The 25,598-nt window shown below is 46.4% G+C and overlaps 2 protein-coding genes across 2 annotated transcripts; both read right to left on the bottom strand.

The window, feature by feature from the left end:
* Nucleotides 1-5,013: 5,013 nt before the first annotated feature.
* LOC101943351 (olfactory receptor 52M1-like) lies at nt 5,014-6,009 on the bottom strand. The gene has a single exon (XM_005310471.4). The coding sequence runs from the start codon at nt 6,007-6,009 to the stop codon at nt 5,014-5,016; it is 996 nt and encodes a 331-aa protein (XP_005310528.4).
* Nucleotides 6,010-15,945: 9,936 nt separating this feature from the next.
* LOC101943071 (olfactory receptor 52M1-like) lies at nt 15,946-16,893 on the bottom strand. Its single transcript, XM_005310470.2, has one exon. The coding sequence runs from the start codon at nt 16,891-16,893 to the stop codon at nt 15,946-15,948; it is 948 nt and encodes a 315-aa protein (XP_005310527.2).
* Between the last annotated feature and the right edge of the window lie 8,705 nt (nt 16,894-25,598).

Here is a 25,598-nt window from a genome sequence, read left to right as displayed (position 1 = left end):
TTGCCCAATGGTAACTCTTTAAAACTATACTATATTTAGGCTTTTTGTTTCTACTGGTGGCACACATCTGCAAATTACCTCAATATTGATGTACATAACAAAATTCGTTGTGCACATGGATGGAAAAAATAAAAGGAAACATTGATTTTGTAGCCTTTTATTTTATTTACAGTAAAGTTTCTAATGTGTTGTTACACCACTGTTGCTTTGGCTCTAGTGGCTACAGTTTCAAGTTACAATTAAGGTTAAAATTAACCAAGCATATATAGAAAGTCTATACAGACCTATGCACCAGTTACAAATATAGTTATATTCACATCCTTAACAATAGTATTAGGGTCTGCTGGGTCTCTCATAGTTTGATCATCAGTAGATGGGTGGTTCCTGCTGGAGTCTTCCATAGGGAGCTAAATTTTCCCACTCTGGGCATCCCCTTTTTATAATGTGATTCTGTCTATATCTTCATTCTGCTCATGTCCATAAAAGCGGACATTTTCTCTTATTGGTCTGTGTCTCCTGGAAACTTAAGGGATCTTAATTCTCTATAGTTTAGGTAAATTCCCTTTATTCCCATTACCATTCTCATAACCTGTATCCTGTGATTAAGATGCGTGTCTGAGACAGGAGTACTATTACAGCATTTTTATGACATAATATTAATCTTCTGAGTAATTTTGCACAAAATTATTACTTAGTTCTTCTTTTCCCATTATTTTAGGGCATCGGGTTATTTTCCAGTCACTTATGCCATCATTTCTTGTCTACAATGCCTACAATAGCGAAGCTAAAGTCTTGCAGGCCTCAACCTACAGGTTCTTGCATTCCAGCTTGTCTTACTCATGTCTAGAACTTGGTTCCTCTAAATACAGATCAGTCTTGCACTTCTATAATTCCACTATTTAACCTTAATTAATATACAGAGAAAATATATGATATAACTTATTTATTAATAATAAGATCACACAAAAAATAATAATGAACTAAAATCATTGGCTACAATTTAGACCTGATCATTTTATATGTATAGTTGGGATGATGTTTTCCAGTATGTATACTTTATCCATGTAGCGAGGTGAAGACTCACCTGTGCGGCGTCTTCTGCTGGTCGCCCAGGGAATTAGCTCGCCAGCCTCCAGAGTGCCCTCTACAGGCCGGTGTCTCATCTTGCTGCTGGCCCCATGTCCCTCATGGACCCTGTTGCCCCTTCTCTCGGGGTTCTGCCCCCTGCAATACCCCACAGCCTCACTGGGTCTCCCCTCCCTGGGGAACCCCCAACCCCCATCCCCACCTCGCCTCATTCTTGGGCTACTGCCAGTCCCCATCTAGCCCCCGCTGACTGGGGCGGACTGCAGTATAATTGCCCCTCATCATCGGCAAGGAGGGTTTGGACCTGCTGCCTCTGCCTACCCTTGGCCTGCCCCTCTGCAACTCCAGTTCCTTCTCGGCCTTTGGCAAGGCCTGCAGCCTGGGGGTTTTCCAGGCCAGAGCTCCCCAGCTCCTCTGGCCTTTCCCCCCAGCCCTACTCCACTCTAGGTACTCTGTTCAGCTCCCCAGTAGCCAGGCCCGTCTCTCTCAATAGCTACAGAGAGACTGCCTAAGCTCCTGGCTCCCAACCTTTTATAGGGCCAGCTATGGCCTGACTGGGGCGTGGCCCCAATTATCGCTGCCTTCCACAATCAGCCTAGGCTTTTTCTTCAGACCCAGCTAGGGTGACCAGACGTCCTGAGAAAATCGGGACTGTCACGAGCTTTAGCAATTTGTCCCGATATTTTGCTCCGCCGACATTATTTTTTTTTGCTCCACCAGCAGAAGGTAGCACTCGCCTTTTTTTTTTTGTCCTCCTCCCTCCCCCGGTGTCCCGATATTTTCTTCCTTTGAACAGGTCACCCTAGCCCCAGCTCACCCACCTCATCTCCATGGTCTCCCAGCATTGGGCCATCTCCCGAGAGCGTGCCTCCGCCTTCCGGCGGGCCAACTCTATGGCCTCCAGCCACACCCTCTGGTCTGTATCTCCTGGACCCTCTAACCTCGGGGTCTGTGTCCATTTGGTCTCTTTTACTACAACCACCTGGGTTCTGGCTTCTTGCTGGGCCCACTCAGTCTGGGTCTCCCGCTTGGTAACTGACTCTGTGACGGTCTGGGTCTCCTCGGCGACCGGTTCTGTGACGGTCTGGATCCCAACCTCCTGCGGAGTCCCCTCCATCTTCCTCACCACCTCCGCCACCTCCACCCTGCCCTTGATGGGGCAGTGTCACTGAAATTGGCCTGGCATCTGGCAGCCACAGCAGGATCCCTGCCTCTGGGCTGCCCTGGGCCTTTTCTCCTCATTCCTGGGCCTATCCTTTCCTGGGCTGCCCTGGTCGGGTTCACTGGATCTGGGCACTCCCTCCAGAGGTGTCCTCTCTGTCCAGAGGTGCAACGAGTCGGCAGCCACCTGGGCTCCCTCACCCGACGGACTGTCCTTGGGATTTGTCCCGGTCTCCCCTCTGGGTGAGGCTTCCTGCCCCCATCCCAGTAGGGACAGTCCCGTTTTATATGTCCCCGCCTTGTACAGGCATAACACATCTTTAGTTCCACCCCCAGCCTCCTGACCTTGGAGCTGGGCTTCTCCCCGAGCCCTTGGCAGTTCTTTCCAAACTCCCTCTGAGAGAGTTTGACTAGGGCCCACTGTTATAAAATAAAATAATGGAGATATCCTAGCTCCTAGAACTGTAAGAGACCTTAAAAGGTCATCAAGTCCAGCCCCCTGCCTTCACTAGCAGGACCAAGTACTGATTTTTGCACCAGATCCCTAAGTGGCCCCCTCAAAGATTGAACTCACAACCCTGGGTTTAGCAAGCCAATGCTAAAACCACTGAGCTATCCCTTCTTCCATCAGGTGGGCCATCTCTTCATGGAGGGCCCTCTGCACCTCCTATATTCCCTCTTCTGCCTCCCAGATTTCTCACAGGTCATCCACCCCCTTCCGCTGGGGCGCTGACACTTGGGCCCAACCAGGGATAGCACCTGGGCCCTCCCAAAGAAAGCCGCAGAATACCCATCATCCCGCCTTTCCTAATGTCTGGGCAATAGTTCCACAGTCCTTGCTCTGCCCCCTGTATCGGGGGCGGACCGCCTATGCCCACATTCTCCACCAATCTGTAGAGATGCCATGGCTCACCAGTGCAGCACCTCCTGCTGGTCATCCAGGGAATTAGCTCGCCAGCCTCCAGAGCACCCTCTGCAGGCCGGTGTCTCACCTTGTCGCTGGCCCCTGTGTCCCTCCTGGACCCTGATGCCCCTTCTGTCGGGGTTCTGCCCCCTGCAGTACCCTGCAGTCTCGCTGGGTCTCCCCTCCCTGGGGAATGCCCAACCCCTTATCCCCACGTCATCTCAGTCTTGAGCTGCTGCCAGTCCCCATCTAGCCCCTGCTGACTGGGGCGGATTGCAGTATAAGTGCCCCTCATCATCGGCAGAGAGGGTTTGGACCTGCTGCCTCTGCCTACCCTTGGCCTGCCCCTCTGCAACCCCAGTACCTTCTCAGCCTTTGGCAAGGCCTGCAGCCTGGGGGTCTTCCAGGCCAGAGCTCCCTAGCTCCTCTGGCCTTTCCCCCCAGCCCTGCTCCACTCTAGGTACTCTCTTCAGCTGCCCAGTAGCCAGGCCCCTCTCTCTCAATAGCTGGAGAGAGACTGCCTGAGCTTCTGGCTCCCAACCTTTTATAGGGCCAGCTATGGCCTGACTGTGGCATGGCCCCAGCTGTGGCTGCCTTCCCCTAGGCTTTTCCTTCAGTTCCAGCTTTCTCCCAGGGCTGGCTGTAACCCTTTCAGTGACAGAGTGGGTGACCACCCTGCTACAATCCACATCACCCTGGAACATATTTTGTGATTGGTCAGAACTTTCTAGGGTGTCTAGGGGCCACCTCCTGGAACGACTGACTTCTCCTCCAGTTGGAGTCTGTCTCTCTGCTGCAGCCATAACCCTGCAACCATAGATTGCCTCTCTCCTGCCTTCTAGCTCATCCAGTCTCTGTGTTTTAAAGGGCTGGATGAACACCTCCTCTCTCAGTTCCCCCTTCTGGAGAGGTTTCATTCCTTCCACGCCCACCCCTTTGCAGAGAAACTCAAGAAAATTAAATTTAGAATGCAGTTACTCTCTTCTTCTATCCCTGTAGTCTCTAATGACCAATGTATTTATAAGAAGATGCCTCCACCCCAGCCTGCTGTCTCTTAATACAAGGTGTGTGAGTGAGGAGTACAGGAAATCCCAAAGAAATAACAATACACATGGTTCCTATAACAAAAGGTGAGTTAATAGAGTTTCCCCCCATCTAGGTTTTATCCAGATGCTCTATTTTTTGGCTTCTGTGTCTGGGTGCCATGCAGGGTTATCAGGTACCTGGTTTTGAACTAGAAAGTCCAGCCAAGAAGTGGATCGGACTGTGCCTGTTTCCTGCAGGGCAGGTGGGAGGTTTTGGGTCATTAACCCATGCCTGTCCCTGCTCAGCTGGGGCCAAATCATACCAACAGGCAGGCCCCTTGTCAGGCTTCAGCAGATCTCAGTCAAGCCCCAGAGTAGAGGGAGCCCAGTGGAGGCAGAGACAGAGGTGGAAAAGATTGAGGGAGGGAGGGAGGGGAGTAGAGAAGCCAGGAACCAGGGCAGGTGGGGTAGGAGTAGGGCCTTGGGGAATAAGTAGGGCAGGAGACAGGATCTCAGGGTCCAATTGTTGCCACCTTTCTAACTGCTAAGAATTAATGAGGTCTATATAGACTGATTCCCCATGTTGTCATGCTGACACAGCACAGTAAGACCAGGAAAGGATTTAATATCTCTTTCACTGACCAGTAAGTGATTCAAGAAAGAGGGCCCAGCACCATGTCACCAGCCAGTGCTTCACGGAGCTTGGTCTGAGAACCAGAGCACCAGGAGAAAACTTTAATTAGAATCATAGAATCATACAATATTAGGATTGGAAGGGACCTCAGGAAGTCATTTAGTCCAACCCCCTGCTCAAAGCAGGACAAATCCCCAACTAAATCATCCCTTATGAGTAATGAACCGGAGCAGCCTGTCCCGGATCTCTTTGGTCCTCACTCCATAGATGATGGGGTGTAGCATGGGGGGCACCAATAAGTTCATGTTGCCAATAAGAACATGGAAATGCAGGGGCACATTCTTTCCAAAACGGTATGTGAGGGAGGAGAAGAGACCTGGGATGTAAAAGGTTAAGATGACACAGAGGTGGGAGACGCAGGTTCCAAAAGTCTTGAGCCGGGCTTCCTTTGTGGGGAGGCTGAAGATGGCCCTGAGGATCTGGATATAGGACACAGTGATAAGAATCCCATCCAGACCCATTACACACAATAGCACAAATAGACCATAGTAACTACTGACATGGGTGTCACCGCAGGCCAGTTTCACCACGGATATGTGTGCGCAGAATGGCTCGGGGATGATGTTGGTTCTACAATATCGCCACTGTCTAACCAGGAAGGGATAGGGCAGTATGAGCATGCCACTGCGCAGCACCACAGCCAGGCCCATCTTGGCCACCATGGGGATTGTCAGGATGGTGGAATGTCTTAGGGGATGGCAGATGGCCACATAGCGATCGAAACCCATGGTCACGAAGAACCCGGACTCCATCACTGAAAAGCAGCCAATGAAGTACATCTGGGTGAGGCAGGCATCAAAATCTATCTCCCTGGAATTGAACCAGAAGATTGACAGCATTTTGGGCAGGATGGACGTAGACAGAACCAAGTCAGTGACAGCCAGCATGCAGAGGAAATAGTACATGGGCCCATGGAGGCTCGGCTCCATCTTCACAATGAAGAGGATCGTGAAGTTCCCCAAGACGGCTATGAGGTATATGACACAGAAGGGGATCGATATCCAGACATGGGCTGCCTCCAGGCCAGGAATACCCTGCAGGATGAAGGTGGAGGGGTTGGTCAAATCGGTTTTGTTGGAATTTGACATGGAGTAGGAGTAAAGGTCTCCAACTCTGAGGTAGAACGGTGTTTCCTGCATGCACTGTATGTTCTCCTGACTTCCTGTATGTGTCCAGGGTCAAGGGTGATGGTCGCCGTAGAAATGCCTGGATGGAGAGACAATGTGAATATGAGACACTCCATACACTACTGGAGGCTGTTCTCATTGCTGAAGCAGATTGGTTACTCTTCACACACTGAAAAATACATTTTCATTATTCATAGAAATAAATTATGAACACTGGCCCTACTAATGCCAGTTCCATATTTTATGGCATGTGTCAAGAATTCCTACATGTCGAGGTGTGATAAAGCTTAATAGGCAATAGCAAGAAACATGACTTTGGGTACTGGTTATCCATCATTGTTCCTACAGCATGGACTCCCTAGACTGAGATTCATTGTATTAAGGGAGTACCCTATTCACCTGGTAGCTCAAAACCTGAGAATGGGAAAAAAACCACAAACTTTTGCCACGTCATGCTCCGGGGGGAAACATCCCAGCTAGACGCATCCCAGGGAAAAGAAATGGGCATCATTGATAGCAACTCAGTGGAAACACCTGCTTTGGTAAATGATTGGGGGTAGAACCCCTTTTATGAACACCGAACCAGTCAGTTAGCTATAAAAAATTCTTCTTAGTAGCTGTTCTCTACTTGCCTTACCTGTAAAGAGTTAAGAAGTCTCACTAAAATGTTTAAGTAAGAGGAAGTGAGTTGGCACCTGGCCAAAAGAGCCAATGGGAAGACTAGAAACTTTTAAAATTGAGAAAAAACTTCCCCTCTTTGTGAGGGTTGTTGTTTTCTCTTGGCTGGAGAGACAGAGAGCAGCAGGTCTGTTGTAAAGATTGGGCCAGCTATGAAAAATCATGAGCATTGATACCTAAAAATTACTCTAAAATTATTTGGAACTACAGATAAGTAAGTAGAACGGGAAATATTTAGTTAGATGGGATCAGGTTGTTCTCTTTATTTTGGGTTGTAGAGTCTTCTGTGCTAAACACAGGTGCTTTTGTTTTCTTTGTATTCTTTATAGTGCACCCCAAAGAAGACATTCTTGGGTTTTAATGCTTCCAGTTGCTCTTTTAATATCTAGCAACACCCTGATTTTCCAGATGTGTTGCCATAACTATAAAGAGAAGGGTAACCACCTTTCTGTATGCAGTACCATAAAATCCCTCCTGGCCAGAGGCACAGAATCATTTTACCTGTAAAGGGTTAAGAAGCTCAGGTAACCTGGCTGGCACCTGACCCAAAGGACCAATAATTGGACAGGATACTCTCAAATCTGGGGAGGGGAAAAAAGGCTTTTTTTTGTCTTTTCTTTGTCTGTCTGTTCCGTGTGCTTGCCAGAGACAGATCAAGAAGGCAAGCAATCCAACTCAATTAGAATTAGTAAGGAATAATAAAGAAATGCGTTAGGTTACTTTTATTTTGGCTTGTGATTTTTCTTGTCTAGAGGGAGGATTTGTCTCTGGTTTTGTAACTTTAAGATTTTGCCTAGAGGGGAGATCCTCTATGTTCTTGAGTCTTTTGTTATTCTGTAAAGTACTTACCATCCCGATTTTACAGAGGTAATTCTTTTACCTTTTCTTTAATTAAAATTCTTCATGTAAGAACATGATCGATTTTTCATCGTTTTAAGATCCAAGGGTTGGGTCTTTGTTCACCTGTTCCAATTTGTAAGGATATTATTCTTAAGCCTCCCCAGGAAAGGGGGTGTAGGGGCTTGGGGGATTATACTCAAGCCTGCCCAGGAAAAGGGGTATAGGAGCTTGGGGGGATATTTGGGGAAGGTAGGGCACGAAGTGGCCCTCCCTAAATGTTTGTTTAAATCACTTGGTGGTGGCAGCATTACTTAATCCAAGGAATAGGGGAGTTTTTAACCTAAACTGGTAGAAATAAGCTTAGGGATTCTTCATGTAGGTCCCCATGTCTGTACCCTAGATTTCAGAGTGGGGAGGGAACCCTGACATGTGTTTTCTTTATTTTTTAATAAAATCATCTTTTTAAGAACATGATTTGAGTTTTGAGTTTTCAAATCAAGAGGTCTGTGCACATGCTTCTGAAATAGTTAAGTGGAATAAGGGTTCCAAGATCAGTTGGTACAACAGCTGGGTTTTCTTTCGTTTGTTTTTTTTTCTTGGCTTCCCTGAGAGGGGGCTGGTTGCAGCACTATTAACAAGGCTGGGGGATCTGTAACCTTGGGTGATATTTAATGACCTGTATTATATAAGAGGTCAGACTGGATGATCTAATGGTCCCTTCTTACCTTAAACTCGGTGAATCTATTGATAAAGAAAGCAGACCAAGCATTTATATCTGCTATGATAATTCAATTCCCTTGAAAGTCTGAACATGTAACACCGATAAAAGGAAATTGTTTACATAATCCATATTGGCCTGTGTAACTCCTTGCCACAGACATTATTGGAGTGAAGTGCTTAGCTGAATGGGATTCACAAATAGATTGGCCATTGTAGGTGGCACTGGTGGCACTCCCTTTAGTTAAAGCTGTCTGAGATCTTCAATAAGAAGACCTCATTTTCAGTCGGATGTAAATTTTCCAAACTTTAAGTGTTCAGAGTGAAATTTCCTATGCTGGGTAAATTTGTTTTTGAAAGTTTCAGACATAAGTTAGGAGTTAGGAGACAATGTCTTGGCCATGTTATTCCACTGAGGAGCATTTCCACCTGCATGTTTTCCAGCAGATAAAAGTCAGGTACCAGCCATCTCCCCTCACTTAACAACTAGAGCCCTGAAATGCAAGAGAAGGAGGTGACAGTCTATGTACATTAACACACAGCTGGCTCTTAAGGTCTTTACTCACTTCTTATTCCAAGGAGAGTTTTGCCTCAGTGGGGCCTGAGCAAACTATGGGCTGGGGCACCAGGATTCAGCCTTTGTATTATACATCTACTAATACCTTTCTCCTGGAGGATCCACTGTGCGACTGGAAAACATGCATTCACCTTGGGTTGGAAGCCATCAGCTGGGGCGGACAGGTGTGCATAGAAAATATTGGAGCAAACTTATGCACTGTGGCAAGGGCCCTGGGATGTTTAATGGCTATGCAGGGCAGGAAGTACTACAAACATACTGACTATCCCATCATGCCCACGTTGCACTAAGTTTGTCGAGAAGGTGAGCTCTTCAGCAAGAGATGGGTACCTGTGAATTCTGAGATGGAAGTGTCTTCCCTGGGAATCCCCCTCAGGTAGCCGTGTCCCACACCTCTGTCATTCCAGTATCGGCAGCAGCATCCTATGCCGAGAGCCGATGCAGGGGTGTGCACAGTTCATAATATAGCTCTGTGCAGTCCCAGTGGGGTTCACTCAGCCTCTAGGGGCAAAGTAGCATCTGGATGCAAACAGGCTGGAGACCAGCCGGCCTGTGCTTCTGTGCTTTTTATCCAGCTTTAGGAGTAAACAGTAATTAAGGAACTTTCCCAAAGGGAATTGAGAACTCTTGGGCTCTCCCCTGAGTCAGAGAGCAATTGGCTGCTCTGTGTGTTTGTATATATGTAAAAATTATAGTTGATTAGGAAGAAAAACTAGGGATTAGTCCTAGATCTCCATAGAGTCTAATATACTGTAAGGTTTCAGAGTAGCAGCCGTGTTAGTCTGTATCCGCAAAAAGAAGAACAGGAGGACTTGTGGCACCTTAGAGACTAACAAATTTATTAGAGCATAAGCTTTCGTGGACTACAGCCCACTTCTTCGGATGCATATAGAATGGAACATATATTGAGGAGATATATATACACACATACAGAGAGCATAAACAGGTGGGAGTTGTCTTACCACCTCTGAGAGGCCAATTAATTAAGAGAAAAAAAACTTTTGAAGTGATAATCAAGCTAGCCGAGTACAGACAGACAGTTAGATAACAAGTGTGAGAGATTCAATGTTTGTAATGGCTCAACCATTCCCAGTCCTTATTCAAACCGGAGTTGATTGTGTCTAGTTTGCATATCAATTCTAGCTCAGCAGTTTCTCGTTGGAGTCTGTTCCATTCTATATGCATCCGAAGAAGTGGGCTGTAGTCCACGAAAGCTTATGCTCTAATAAATTTGTTAGTCTCTAAGGTGCCACAAGTCCTCCTGTTCTTCTTTTTGTAATATACTGTAAATACCCAGGATGGGAGGGGTAGATAATAGACAGATATATCTGGAGACCGAGATGTCTGAGGGGAGACACAAACACTCCGCAGGCACACAGAGTTATTGCTAAGATATCAGAGATCAGTAATTCTGCTCAGTAACTATCATCATGCTGTGCAGCACCTTTCATTGAAGGATTTCAAAAAGACTCAGGAATGTCAGTACGTCATTATGAACATATCCCCATGTCAAGGCTGCTTCCCCACTCTGAACTTTAGGGTACAAATGTGGGGGCCTGCATGAAAACTTCTAAGCTTAACTATCAGCTTAGGTCTGGTCCGCTGCCACCACTCCCAAATGTACTAATTCCCTTCCCTGGGTAGCCTTGAGAGACTCTTCACCAATTCCCTGGTGAATACAGATCCAAACCCCTTGGATCTTAAAACAAGGAGAAATTAACCATCCCCCCTCCTACCTCCCACCAACTCCTGGTGGATCAAGATCCAACCCCCTTGGATCTAAAAACACGGAAAAATCAATCAGGTTCTTAAAAACAAGTCTTTTAATTAAAGAAAAAGGTAAAAATCATCTCTGTAAAATCAGGATGGAAACTAACTTTACAGGGTAATCAAACTCAAAGAGCCCAGAGGAATCCCCTCTAGCCTTAGGTTCAAAGTTATAGCAAACAGAGATAAACACTCTAGCAAAAAGGTACATTTACAAGTTGAGAAAACAAAGATAAAAACTAACACGCTTTGCCTGGCTGTTTACTTACAAGTTGGAAATATGAGAGACTTGTTCAGAAAGATTTGGAGAAACTGGATTGATGTCTGGTCCCTCTCAGTCCCAAGAGCGAACAACCCCCAAAACAAAGAGCACAAACAAAAGCCTTCCCCCCATCAAGATTTGAAAGTATCTTGTCCCCTTATTGGTCCGTTGGGTCAGGTGTCAGCCAGGTTACCTGAGCTTCTTAACCCTTTACAGGTAAAAGGATTTTGGAGTCTCTGGCCAGGAAGGATTTTATAGTACTGTACACAGGACAGCTGTTACCCTTCCCTTTATAGTTATGACACCCCATTACACAGATAAGTAAATAAAGGCAGAGGGAGATGTGACCTGTCCAAAGTCACACAGATCTTGAATGGCACGATGACAGACAGAACCCAGCAGTCCAGACTTCCCTGCCCTTACCATGGTCTCTCTCTCATGCCAAGAGGGAAAGGGACTCCTGCTCTTGCATGGACTGTTTGTTGGGTGGGATGCAGAGGAAAGGCTGAAAGAGGAAGCCTGAGCCTTCGCCATCCTCTCAAGGTGAATTTGAAGTTTTCAGAACTACCTGGGCTTTGTGAGTGTTGCCAGACATTGCCAGTGTGGTGCTCTGCTCTATCCAATGTTGATAACAGTTGGCTACATGACTGTGTTTCCTCAGCGTACTGCCCCGGCTCTGCGCAGATAGCTGACACAGCAGACCCCGAGAGAACCCCCAATGATCACAGACTCTGATAAGGTATGAAGGCACCTGGCCAGGTTTATTGCCAAACAAAACTCAGTCTCTAGCTCCCCAGATCAGATGTCTACAGTTCTGCTAGTACATATGTGCTCCCAGACAATGGACTGGCTCAGTCAGTGGTGGGACACTCCACTGCCTCCTAGGCTGGACCAAGACACCTCCCCAGGGATGTGTTCTTATACACAGGTACAAACAAGTTACACATCACTCCTGACGTATCGAGGTGAAACTCCTCTATTTGTTGGGGTGCTGCCTCTCTCCTGGTACATGCTGGTTCGACCAAACAAGTCTATCCATCATATTATCCTTTTGACCCTGTCTTTAAGATGGGTCAACCTGTTCCTCATTATCTCTGCTGAATGTGTTCATATTGGGATGTCCTGGTGCCATCCTGGCACATGTATACGGGCAATTAGCAGCCTTCTTCTTGCCAAATTCTGTTAGCAGGGCCTGCCTCTGGCTCACAGCTTAACTTTGCTTTATGTTAGCAAAGTCTGGACCATTACTTTAGTTCAGGCCTCCGGCCTCAGACTGGGCCACTGATACAAGGGTTTATGTTTCAGGGCCTCATTTTACTACAGTGAGCTCCCCACTCCTGTGAGGTGTGAACTGTGGGACTCCACTTCCGCTCTCACTCAGAAACCTGCCAATGCATCACAACCACCGGGGTTGCTCGGCTTAGTAAAAGCAACAGCAACAGAATGTTCCTATGGGTGGAGTGTCCCTCCCCCACAAAGCTGCCCTGGAACAAGGGGGGCCCTATAGGCAGGACAGAGACTGGAGTAGTGTTTGCATTGGATTTGTTCTCTCCCTCTCGGTTGATTTCCTCCCAGTGTCTCCCAGGTGGAATTGAAATCTAATGTTCCAGGCTGAGTCAGACTTTCCAGCACTGCCCTGGTGGAGGGCGCTTGGATTCCCACAGCTGAACTCTCTGCCTGCTCATCTGCTAACTGGGGGTATTTCTCTGGTGCAGAGAACTTGGGATTTTAAGCACTGTTATGAGACTGAACAAATTCTCCTGTCTGAGTTGAACAGGGGGACATTTCCTCCTGTATTCAAGTGACTAACACTCTGTAGCTGGCAAGCATGGATTGAGCTTAATCTGTAGCTAAAGGCAATGAAGGATGGTGGGAGCTAGGCCCTTATTTGTGTTGATTATTGTGTTTATTATTTATGATCATTATTTGTGTGGAAGCCTTCAGAGGCCCCACTGCAGTTCAGGGCCCATTGTGCTGGGCCCTTCACAAACACAGGAGAAACAGTCCCTGTGTGATGTTATTGACATGAACTGTGACTGTATAGACCATTGTTGCAACCAAGGTCCCATAGCTGCCCCAAATCTTGTAAAGAGGAGGTGTCTATGAAAAGGTTGTAATTTGCTGGTTAGGATAATGCTGTCTGTAAGTGTGTACCATTTTTGTATTTGAAGTTATGAATATTGGCTATTTACTTGTATCTCAATGTGTTTGATTCTGAGTAGCATCAGTGAAGCATTTGGTCAGTTTCTTGAGGAAGGACTATTCTGGATAAGTGCCCAATCAAGAAACACTTAACTAACAATGGACCTTGGGAGACTCCAATCCACATATGAGGAGCATTCCTGGAAATGTTCAAGGTAGCATGTGAGCAATGGCTGCTCTACCTGAAAACAGAGTCATGCATAGACATGTGACTTGCCCATAGAATCATAGAATATCAGGGTTGGAAGGGACCTCAGGAGGTCATCTAGTCCAACCCCCTGCTCAAAGCAGGACCAAATCCCAACTAAATCGTCCCAGCCAGGGCTTTGTGAAGCCTGACCTTAAAAACCTCTAAGGAAGGAGATTCCACCACCTCCTTAGGTAACCCATTCAGTGCTTCACCCACCCTCCTAGTGAAAAAGTTTTTCCTAATATCCAACCTAAACCTCCCCGCTGCAACCTGAGACCATTACTACTTGTTCTGTCATCTGGTACCACCGAGAACAGTCTAGAGCCATCCTCTTTAGAACCCCCTTTCAGGTAGTTGAAAGCAGCTATCAAATCCCCCCTCATTTTTCTCTTCTGCAGACTAACAATCACAGTTCCCTCAGCCTCTCCTCATAAGTTATGTGCTCCAGCCCCCTAATCATTTTTGTTGCCCTCTGCTGACTCTTTCCAATTTTTCCACATCCTTCTTGTAGTGTGGGGCTCAAAACTGGACACAGTACTCCAGATGAGGCCTCACAATGTCGAATAAAGGGGAACGATCACTGGCAATGCCCTCCCATCACAAACACCCCATCACAAGGCACTAAACACTGGGCTAGGGGACATTATGGGGATGCACAAAGACGGATGCACATGCACACACACATGGACCCATGTGTACACACACAGAAAACCATGTGTACACACATACATGCACCAACGTGCACACTCACACACATGGATCTACATGCACAAAGACACAAGGACGCACATGCACACATGTACGTGGATGCATTTGCACAGACAGAGATGGATCCACATAAGCAGAGATTAAAAAAACCCACGTAGGCACACACACACAGATTCACAGACAAATGCGGATGCACGTGCACACACACAGATGCACGTGCACACATACACACACACACATGGATCCATGTGCAAACACACACATGGATGCACACACACACACAAACATTCCCAACCTGCAAGGCTCCATCTAGGAGGCAGGGTCTGAGAACCCTGCTGGGGAGATGCGGGGGGGAGACACCTCACTGGAGAATCCCACCAGAATTGAGGCCTGAGCGAAGACTCTGAGCAGCTCGTTAGCTGTGGAGCAGTGTCAGCGCTCAGGTTGCTTAGTGCAGGCTACTGGCGGAACCGTAGGCTCCTGCAGGGTCAGGCAGAAGATGAGCTGGGGTTTGAGAAATGCAGTGGCACCGAAGTTCAGTATTTACCTGAGTGCCTTTGTGGATCCAGCCCTGACACCTTACTGGAAGATGCTTTAGTCAAACACAAGTTAAGGTTGCTCAAAGCCAGGGGGCTGGCTGGAAATGCTTGAAGGAAACAGCCAAGTTCATGGACGTCCACCTCTCACTTTTAAAGAACTCTTTCCTCCCGTCTTTGTACAAGGTGCAGGCTCCCTGTGCAAAAGAAGCTTTTATCAGCTCTTCCCATCCTCCCGTGGCTCTAGTGTCCCAGCTGCTTCCCTGCTAGAACCCGGGCAATGCCCCTTGTTTAGGTGACTAACAGCTCTTGCACCATCATGGGACGAGAACACGGTGTGATGCTGTATGATTGGATATGATCATTTTTATTATTTTTGCTACCCTGATTATACAATTGCAACAAATGTTGTACATAATATGTCCTGTCAGGTGTCAATGGGAAAGCTCTGATTTGCTAAATATGACTATCCTGTTTATGTACATGTATCACCTTTGCGTCTGAAGTTATGGTTATTGTTGCTGTACTGGTATGAGAACAGTGCCAGTTCATAGCCAGAGCAATGGTTCTGGTGAGGTCAGGACTCCCAGTTTTGATTCTCAGCTCTGCCACCGACTCATTGTGTGTCCTTGAGTAACTCACTTTACCTCTGTGTGGCTCAGTCGGACCATGACATGGGGAGAACGCTGCCTAGCTAAAAAGCTGCTAGATGTAGTGACTAAAAGCGTCATGCAAAGTGTACATTAGACTAAGCTTCCCTGTTCAGCTTCAGGCCCTGGGCAATGGGTGGCCTGTAGTTCAAGATAAGGTGCCGTGTATGTGTATAAATAGCCAGCTAATGGCAGATGTGTCATTTATCTCCCTCCTGTGAGCTATAGAACCCACCCCAGGCTCTGCCCAACAACCCACCCTCCCAGGTATCCCAGCTAACGCAGGGGATTATCCTACAGCCTCTCTCAGTTGTTGTCCTTCTGTGATCAAAGCTGATCCCTTGCCCTGCCCCCGAGGCCTGGAACAGGGCAAAGAGCTCCCAGCCCATCCCTCTTGCAGGGACTCTGCCTGCTACAGGCTTCCAGGAGGAAAATAAGAGAACTGAAATCAAAACAAGTAATTCACAGAATGGTTTCTTCCCCTGGGAATTTATAGCTGAGTAATAGGGGCAGGGTCTTGGGGGAATAGGGAGAGAAAAGGGGAGAAGGAGGCTGTGCTATGAGGGAAGAGGACAGGCCAGGGGCAGGGCATCAGGGGTCTAGTTACCAGTAATAAGAAAGGTGGAAGCCCTATATGTTAATGAGTTCTACACAAATGAATTCCCTTGTTTGTCACCCTGAGACAGCACAGTAAGGCCAGGAAAGGGTTTAATGTCTCTTTTTCTGCCTCGTCAGTGATTCAGGGGAAAGGGCCCAGCACCACATCACCAGCCAGCTCTGCACAGACCTCGGTCTAAGAACCAGAGCACCAGGAGAAAACTTTAGGTCACTTTATGAGTAAAGAGCCGGAGCAGTCTGTCCCGGATCTGTTTGGTCCTCACCCCGTAGATAATGGGGTTTATCATGGGGGGAATCAGAAGGTAAACGCTGGCAATGAGAACGTGGAAATGCAGGGCCATATTCTTGCCAAACCTGTACGTGAGGACGGAGAAGAGACATGGGATGTAGAAGGCTAAGATGGCACATAGGTGGGAGCCGCAGGTCCCAAAAGTCTTGAGACGGGCATCCTTTGTGGGGAGGCTAAAGATGGCCCTGAGGATCTGGGTATAGGACACAGCAATAAAAAACTGATCCAAACCTAATGAACAGAATACCACAGAGAGGCTGTAGTAATTACTGACATGGATTTCGGTGCAGGCCAGCTTCACCACGGCCATGTGCTCGCAGTATGAGTGGGGTATGATGTTTGTTCTGCAATATGGCCACTGCCTTGCCATGAAAATAAAGGGGAGCACGAGCATGCCGCCACGCAGCACCATGCCCAGGCCGATCTTGGCCACCATGGAGTTTGTCAGGATGATTGAATGTCTCAGGGGATCACAGATGGCCACATAGCGATCAAAAGCCATGGCCACGAAGATCCCAGACTCAGTTACTAAGAAGCAGTGAAGGAAGTACATCTGGGTGAGGCAGGCACTGAACTCGATCTCTCTGGAATTGAGCCAGAAGATGCTCAGCATTTTTGGCAGAGTGGATGTGGACAGAACCAGGTCGGTGATGGCCAGCATACAGAGGAAATAGTACATGGGCTTATGGAGGCTCTGCTCCATCTTCACAATGAAGAGAATGCTGAAGTTCCCCAAGATGGCTATGGCATACATGATGCTGAAGGGGATGGAGATCCATACGTGAGCCGCCTCCAGGCCAGGAATGCCCACCAGGATGAAGATAGAGGGGTTGGTGAAGTTGGTTGTGTTGGACTTTGACATGAAGTAGGGGAGAGTGTGTTCAGCTCTGAGGCAGAATGGTGTCTCCTGGATGTACCGTATGTTTCCCTCGCTTTGTTTATGCGCCCAGGATCAAGGGTTATGATCGCAGTGCAAATGCCTGGATGGAGAGACAATAATAATATTAGACATTACATGCACTATGTGTGTGTGTGTGTGGGGGGAGTTCATGAGTTAAACAGATTGGTTGTGCTTCACACATTGAAAAATGATATTTTTCTTATTCAGTGAAATAAATTATGAACTGACCCTACTAATAGCAATTCTATAGAGGGAGTGAGGGACCTGCCGCCCCCGAATTGCCACAGGTGACGCCCCTCTCCCTTGACCGCTCCAAGCACCTGCTTGTTAAGCTGGTGCCTGGAGCCAGCCCTGTTCACCAGGGAATTGGTGAAGAGTCTCTCAAGGCTACCCAGAGAAGGGAATTAGTGCTTGGGAATTAGTGGTGGCACCCAGACCAGATCTAAGCTGTTAATTGAGCTTAGAGCATCTCATGCAGGTCCCCTACATCTGTACCCTAAAGTTCAGAGTGGGGAAGGAACCCTGACATGTCTAGTTATCTTAGGTGCATGTATACGAATGCAAGAAGCCTGGGAAACAAGCAGGAAGAATTGGAAGTCCTGGCACAATCAAGGAACTATGTTGTGATTGGAATAACAGAAACTTGGTGAGGCAGTTCTCATGACAGGAGCACTGTCATGGATGGGTACAAACTGTTCGGGAAGGACAGGCAAGGGAAGAAATGTGGAGGAGTTGCATTGTATGTAAGAAAGCGGAATGCTTCCTCAGAGCTCCAGTATGAAACTGGAGAAAAGCTTGTTGAGAGTCTGTGGGTTAAATTTAGAGGCGAGAGCAACAAGGGTGATGTCGGGGTGGGCGTGTGCTAGAGACCCCCAGATCAGAAGGATGAGGTAGACAAAGCTTTCTTCAGAGAGCTAACTGAAGTTTCCAGATCACAGGGCCTGGTTCTAATGGGGGATTTCAATACAGAGAGCAATACAATAGTGCACAGATAATCCAGGAAGTTTTTGGAGAGCGTTGGGGACAACTTCCTGGTACAAGTGCTGGAGGAACCAACTAGGGACCATACTCCTCTTGACCTGCTGCTTACAAAAAGGGAAGAATTGGTAGGGGAAGTAGAAGTGGGTGGCAACCTAGGAAGCAGTGACCATGATATGGTTGAATTCAAGATCCTGACAAAAGGAAGAAAGGAGAGGCACAAACTATGGACACTGGACTTTAGAAAAGCAGACTTTTACTCCCTTAGGGAACTGATGGGCAGGAGAACTGGAAGGAACCTTGAAAGGTCATTGAGTCCAGCCCCCTGCCTTCACTAGCAGGATCAAGTACTAATTTTGCCCCAGATCCCTAAGTGGCCCCCCTCAAGGATTGAACTCACAACCCTGGGTTTAGCAGGCCAATGCTCAAACCACTGAGCTATCTCTCCTCCCATGACAACTGTCTGCAGATACTTGAAAAGCTACCAGAAAAAAAAATGGAGACAAAATGTTCCCTTTTACCGCAGAGTTCAGGACAAGAGGCAATCGCTGACCTTCGCTGGAGGTTTTTCAGAGGAGGCTGGACAATCATCTTTCTGAGATGGTGTCATAGGTTTCACCCCACTCTGGACTTTAGAGTACAGATATGGGGACCTGCATGTTAACCTCTGAACTGAATTACCAGCTTAGATCTGGTTTTGCTGCCACCACTCCCAGATGCTAACTGCCTTCCTGGGTAGCCTTAAGAGACTTCTTCACCAATTTCCTGGTGAACACCGATCCAAACCCTTGGATTTTAAAACAAGAAGAAATTAACCATTCCCCCTTCTTTCCCCCTACCAATTCCTGGTGAGTCCAGATCCAACCCCCTTGGATCTTAAAAAAAGGAAAAATCAATCAGGTTCTTAAAAAGAAGGCTTTTAATTAAAGAAAAGAAAGGTAAAAGAAAACCCTCCGGGATAAATTAGCATACCAGCTACTCTCACAGACAATAGATTCCAAACACAGAGGATGTTCCCCTGGGCAAAAACTTAGTTACACAAAAAATGCCCAAGACAAGTTACAAAGAAAATAAACGTAAACCTATTTATTTCCTTCACTAATACTCACTACTTCATAAGAGGCTGAATTCTGGAGCTTTCCCACTCCGGTCAAAACTTAAACTGAAACTAAACAAAGGTAACTTCCCTCCTTCCTTTTGAAACATCTTATCCCCCCCCATTGGTTCCTCTGGTCAGGTCTCTGCTAGGCTAGGTGAACTTCTTAACCCTTTACAGGTAAAAGAGGCATTAACCCTTAACTATCTGTTAGGACAGATAGTTTAGACACAACAAATCCTGTATCTTGGCAAGGGGTTAGATTAGATGACCATTGCGGTCCCTTCACACTCTCTGGCTCTAAAATTATATTAGATAAATTCCTACAGAAGACCAGGCCTTAGTCACACAAGTTGAGGAGGGATAGCTCAGTGGTTTGAGCATTGGCCTGCTAAACCCAGGGTTGTGAGTTCAATCCTTGAGGGGGCCACTTGGGAATCTGGGGCAAAATCAGTACTTGGTCCTGCTAGTGAAGGCAGGGGGCTGGACTCAATGACCTTTCAAGGTCCCTTCCAGTTCTAGGAGATGGGATATCTCCATTATTATTAAGTTATAGAGCTCAATACAGGGATAACTGGGTGACATTTAATAGCCAGTGTTATCTTAAGCCCCATGAATCTATTGATAGAGAAAGTTCATCAGGCATGTATATTTACTGTCTCTCACAACACTTGAACAAGGGAACACTCAATTACATAAGAAGTCTGAACATATAACACTGATAAAAGAAAATTGTTTACATAATCCCTATTTGAGCTGAGGAACTCCTGCCAATACATTATTGGAACAAAGAGCTTAGCTGAATGGGGCTCACAAATGGATTGGCCTTTTAGGTGGCACCACCTTTATTTAAGGTGGTCTGACACCTTCAATTAGAAGCACTCATTTTCAGTTGCTTATAACTTTGCCAACTTTCAATGTTTGGAGTGAAATTTCCCATGCGGGGTGTCTGCTTCCAGCTGATTTGTGTTTGTGAAAGTTTAAGGCATAACAGTTCAGCCAACTTCTGGAATGAAGCTAGGAGATACGCTGTCTTGCTCATGTTTAAAAATCCTTATAATTGTTCAAGTTTCTAGCAGATAAAAGTCAGGTAACAGCCCCCTCCCCACCCCCTTTAACAGTGAGAGCACTGAAATGCTGCATAGCTGAGTCCTGAGATCTTTACTCAGTTCATACTACAAGGGCAGTTTGCCTGAGTGGGGTCTGAGTAAACTATGTGCTATGGCTTCAAATATTGGTTTTCTATTGTACACTTACTAACACCTTTCATCCTGAGAGATCCCCCATGCCACTGAAATGCAGCCATCTCCAGGCTTGAGGCCATCAGCTGGGGGGCACAATAAAGATGGACATTTTGGCTTATGTCACTGGTACAAACTCATCACCTGTGGCCTGCAGCCTGGGAGGTTTAATGACTGTGAAGAATGAAAAGGACCAGACTTACTCTCTGTCCCATCACGCCCATGTCGCACTGGGTTGTCAAGCAGGTGATCTCCTCAGAAGAGATGGGTACCTGTGAATTCTGAGAGGAAAGTGTCTTCCCAGGGAATCCCCCTCAGGTAGCCGTGTCCCACACCTCTCTCACCCCAGCATCTGCAGCAACATCCCACGCCGAGAGTCGACACAGGTGTGTGAACCATATATAATACAGCTCAGTGCAATCCCGGTGGGGTTCGCTCAGCCTCTCGGGGCAAAGCAGCATCTGGATTTAAACAGGCTGGACACTGGAGACACTCTAGCCAATGTTTCTCTTTCCATCCCTGTGCTTCTGTGCTGTTTATCCAGCTTTAGGAGTAAACAGTAATTAAGGGACCTTCCCAAAGGGGGATGAGAACTCTTGATCTCTCTGCTGAGTCAGAGAGGAATTGGCTGCTCTGTGCATTTGTGTATATTTAATAACTATAGTTGATTAGTAAGAAAACTAGAGATAATGCCTAGATCTCCATAGGGTTAAATGCCTAGGATGGATTGGTAGTCATTTTCCTCCAGATCTGTCTGTCTACTGTCTAAGGGGAGACACGAACACTTTCTTCAGGCACATGGGGCTGTCTCTAAGGGATCAGAGATCAGTATTTCTTATCAGTAACTATCATCATAATGTGAAGTATCTTTCATTGAAGGATCTTCAAAACACTTAGCAAAGGAAAGTCCTTATGAACATATCTCCATTATACAGACAGGTAAACTGAGGTCTAGGGATACGTGACTTGGCCAAGGTCATACAGAGAGTGACAGACAGAACCCAGGAGTCCTGGCTTCCCTGCCATAACTACAGTCTCTCCATTAGTAACTGTCTGTATGACAAGCGGGAAATGGGCCTATTTGTTGTGTGGCTGTGACGGACTTCCCTGGAGCACAGCCAGGAACTTGGGTACCACTGAACCATCTGGCATGCCAATCTGGGCATCTCTCACACTGTGTGCCTGTGACAAGCTGCAATCCTCTCCAGGCCTTGCACTTACTCAGCCATACACAGACAGGGTCAGACCCAGTTGCAGTTACATGAATGCTTTCACTAGCCAAGCATGAACCCACAATAGAAAGATGCCAGCCAATTCCCCGGAACTCCCCAGCCTAGGACTCGGGAGATGTATCATCTTGCTGTGATCAGAAGCCTGACCAGTGTAAGTTTATTACCCAGTCTGCCGCTCCCTCAGTGTGGAGACGACAATGCACCAGCCCCTCTTCCTGAGCAGATTTTAAGTGATTATATTTATAAATCAAAATTGGTTACCAAAGAAATAAAGAAAACTACAAAGTAAGTTCTATAAACTAGAGAGGATGTGACTCAAGCCATATCTCAGCCTGATGGTACAAGCAATCCACCAATCATCCATAGACAGGTAAGTAACCCCGTCAGCCTGGGACCACATCCCCAGTTTAGTCCTTCTTCCTAAGGTGTTTTCAGGAGTTGAGTTGTGAGGGGAGTGAGGCCAAGTGATCATCTCACTTCCACCTTTCCTAGTTCTGCCATTTGGAGGGAACTTGATTTTTCCAAGCAAAAATCCCCAGCACCGTAACTGGAAAAGTAAATGCACAAGATGGAGTCCACTGTCCCATGAGCTGGTCACATGTCTGTGCATGTTTTCATAACTTTAGGTATAACAGTGATACATGCACACAAATAGGCTAATCATATTCAGAAATTACAAATGGAAAACCTGTGCCTTACATGACACACTTGGAATAAAAAAAAATATCATAATGATATCACTATGGTAAATATGGTGGTGCCAGGGTGTAGCTTTGGGACATACCGTGTCAAACCTCACCCCTTAGTTTACTGCCAGATTATTGGTCACTGCCCAATGCAGAGGCAGTGTGCCCAAGCAGTTTTCAGATTTTGACCGTACAACTCAAAAGTGTTCCAAACATTGTAGTGTTACCCATTGTAGTGTAACATTGTAGGTCAGCCTAGTGATCTCAAAAGTCAGCAAGTGTGCCTTCTTCGTATCAATAGAAAACATCCCTCTGTATCTGTGCAGCATTGTTAACCATTGTGCTTTTCTAGCTGGTGATAACTCAATACAGATATTCATCAATACCATCAGGGGGTGTGTCTCAGTTTCCCCCTCCGCACAGCTGACCAGGTTTATTATGGTTTCCCTGCTTTGACAAGCTTTGAGCCTGTTTACAGGTGTTAGCTGAGAAGCAGTATCCCCACAGGGCTTCTTGTTTACTACTCCTAGCGTGTGCAAAAGCTTTCCCCAAAAATCATGCATGTTACCCCTTTTCATAGGATTTACCATCAATACCAAACTCTTTCTGATAATGTTTACCTTTACCAACAAATTTTGCATCATGAGAATGAACAATAACACATAATCTTTTCTCACAGGTGGGCGTTTCCAATTATTTTTATTATACCACATCTACTGTTTGAACAGTTTGCTTTGTTCAATACCCATTGTGTCTTTCAACTACTCCCTGAACCTTCCCATGTGTTTAGTTACTGGTTTTACTTCCCCACAAGTGTCCCCTTGTGACAGAGTAGGGTGTGGGGCGGATTGACCTGGAAATGTTGCATGGGAATTTTATTAAGATTGTCTGCATTGGTGATGGGATACCAGGGTGACAATACCTGAGCATGTAACCTGAGCCCAGGAGGGGGATTGGGGCCAGGTGACACCTTTTGCCTGGGAAACTGGACAAAGGCTGGGGGAGGAGCCGGGAGCGCTGGCTGGAGGAGACTGCTGGAGGGGTTTCAGTTTAGAGCTGGCTGGGGAAGCAGAGGGAGCCCCAAAGCTGAGGGATAAGCTCCCTACCCCTGGGGACCTGATTGAGGGGTCCTGGTTGTACTTACGAGCTCTGTTTGGGACTGTATTCCTGTCATCTAATAAACCTTCTGTTTTACTGGCTGGCTGAGAGTCATGGTGAATCGCAGGAATTGGGGGTGCAGGGCCCTGACTCCCCCACACTCCATGACACCCCTTCAGTAGGGATCTCAGTCTAAGGTCATCTTTGAGGTCTCAGTATGCCAGGGTCTGGTGAGGTAAGGATGTAGGGGCACTTTGCATGTTGGCTAGCCCTCTGTGGAGCTGCTTCCCAACTCCAAGGTAGGGTTATGCCCATGCCAAAAATTTACCTCCCCAGACTGGGCTCTCCTGGTGATCTCCACTCCCTGCATTGAAATTTTCACCTGGAAGGTTGTGATCTTTCTTCTCCCAGCAGCATTTCAGCTTGTCTGACTTATATCTAACACCTATTTCCTTTAAATACTGATCAATCTTATACTTTTAGACAAGTTTCCAATGGGTAGCCGTTTTTGTCTGTTTCAGCAAAAACAACAAGGAACCTTGTGGCACCTTAAAGATTAACCAATGTATTCGAGCATAAGATTTCATGGGCTTCAGCCTACTTCTTCGGATGCAAAAGGGCAAGCTGGAGTTTGGCAAGTGAATACATATATACTTACAGAGATGGGTGTGAAGTATTACTATGTAGAGAACCAGTGCTAACGAGGTGAATACAATCAGGGGGGATGTGGCCCATTACTAACTGTTGATGAGAAGTTGTGAATACCAAAAGTGGACTGTGATGTTGCACCCCATATGCTTTATGAAAAAATGCTTATGAATATGACATAACTGGAATATGCTTTATGCAAAATACCTCTTCTAACATATCATTGAAACAGTTGCTATGTACTGAATTTGATTTTGCTATTTGTATGCATGTATCGTTCTTACATCTGAAGTTAGAAATATGAAGTAAATAACTTGTATTACTGATGTAGTCATACCAGATGAAGGCTGTCAATGGTGCATTAGGCACTTGATGACTCTCACTTACCAGGACAACTGGCTGCAGATGGCCTTGTTTACCTGCAAGCCTTCCTGTGTATATGTGAGCCAGCTGATGGGTAATGGAGACTGGGGTCTTGCAAGGACATGTGACCATGTCACCTGATACTGGAATCCATCTTAAACCGTGTACTTTTCCATGGGAAGCTGGTGAGGGGGTTGAACTGAGACAAAGGACTCCTGCCTTTTGCCAAATCTATATATGTCAATTGTGAGGAAACCCCTGCTTACCACCTCAGATGTCTGCTGGAACTAACAAAGACTGAATCAGGGGAAGAATTGGGCCCAGACTAGGAATGAATCCAGTCTGTAAAGAAGATTACTGGAACATCTTGAAGGGTGAGATATTATGTTATCCGGGGTTTTTTCAACCCAAAGCTCTTGGTAATTTCTACTCTGTGCGAGGTGGTGTCAGGAAATAAATCAGTGGAGACACGGATGTCTGACCGATAGATGGCTGGCACAAACGGGACAACAAAGAGTGCTTTCACTTAAAGCTAAACTTTACTTAGTCACAAGCACTTACACACATCCACAACAGGTTAGTAACACACCCCCAACCCTTGATAATTACTGAAGCTGAGTGTGGCCCTCGAGTGGCACAGCAGCAGCCCATCTGCCTGTGGAGAACACAAGATGCATCCACAGGGAGAGTCCCTGAAGAGCCCCTTCTGAGAAGTCCTGCTACCTCAAACTTTCCCCCCTAATTTATACATTAGTAATACAATGACATATCCCTTAAAGAAAACTAAGCAAGCAGTTTTTTTAAAGGTCAAGCAGGAGGTTTCCTTCTGATCATCTATTTAACCAGATATGTTTTTTTTTTCAGAGTGTTCATGCCTTGGGGCCCTGACAAACATTCCCAAGGGCACATATAAACAGACTTCTTATTTTTCTAAAATGCAGGCATCAGCAATTTTAACATTCTTAGCAGGAAGAGCGTGGGATCAAACTGCTCTGTTTCTGGCACCCAAAACCCCCTCCCCTCCTGCCTTGGTTACACTAAGGCTGCATGACCAATTTACGACCTGCTGACTTGGCTACTGTTAGCAATAAGCAATAGTGGTGTTAGGTACTTTACTGGTTTGCCAAAATCTCCCCGTACAGGTACATATAATCTGTTTCTGACTGTAACAAGCTAGCCTTGCATGTTTGTTTTCTTTTGCTTAGTAACTTACTTTTTTTCTGTCTGTTATTACTTAAAAACACTTAAATCCTACTTTTTATACTTAATAAAACACTTTTGTTTATTAATAAACCCAGGGTAAGTAATTGTTACCTGGGGAGGC

Source organism: Chrysemys picta, chromosome 1 (assembly GCF_011386835.1).
Source record: "Chrysemys picta bellii isolate R12L10 chromosome 1, ASM1138683v2, whole genome shotgun sequence".
Lineage (NCBI taxonomy): Eukaryota > Metazoa > Chordata > Testudines > Emydidae > Chrysemys > Chrysemys picta.
This window is presented reverse-complemented; position numbering and strand designations above follow the sequence as displayed.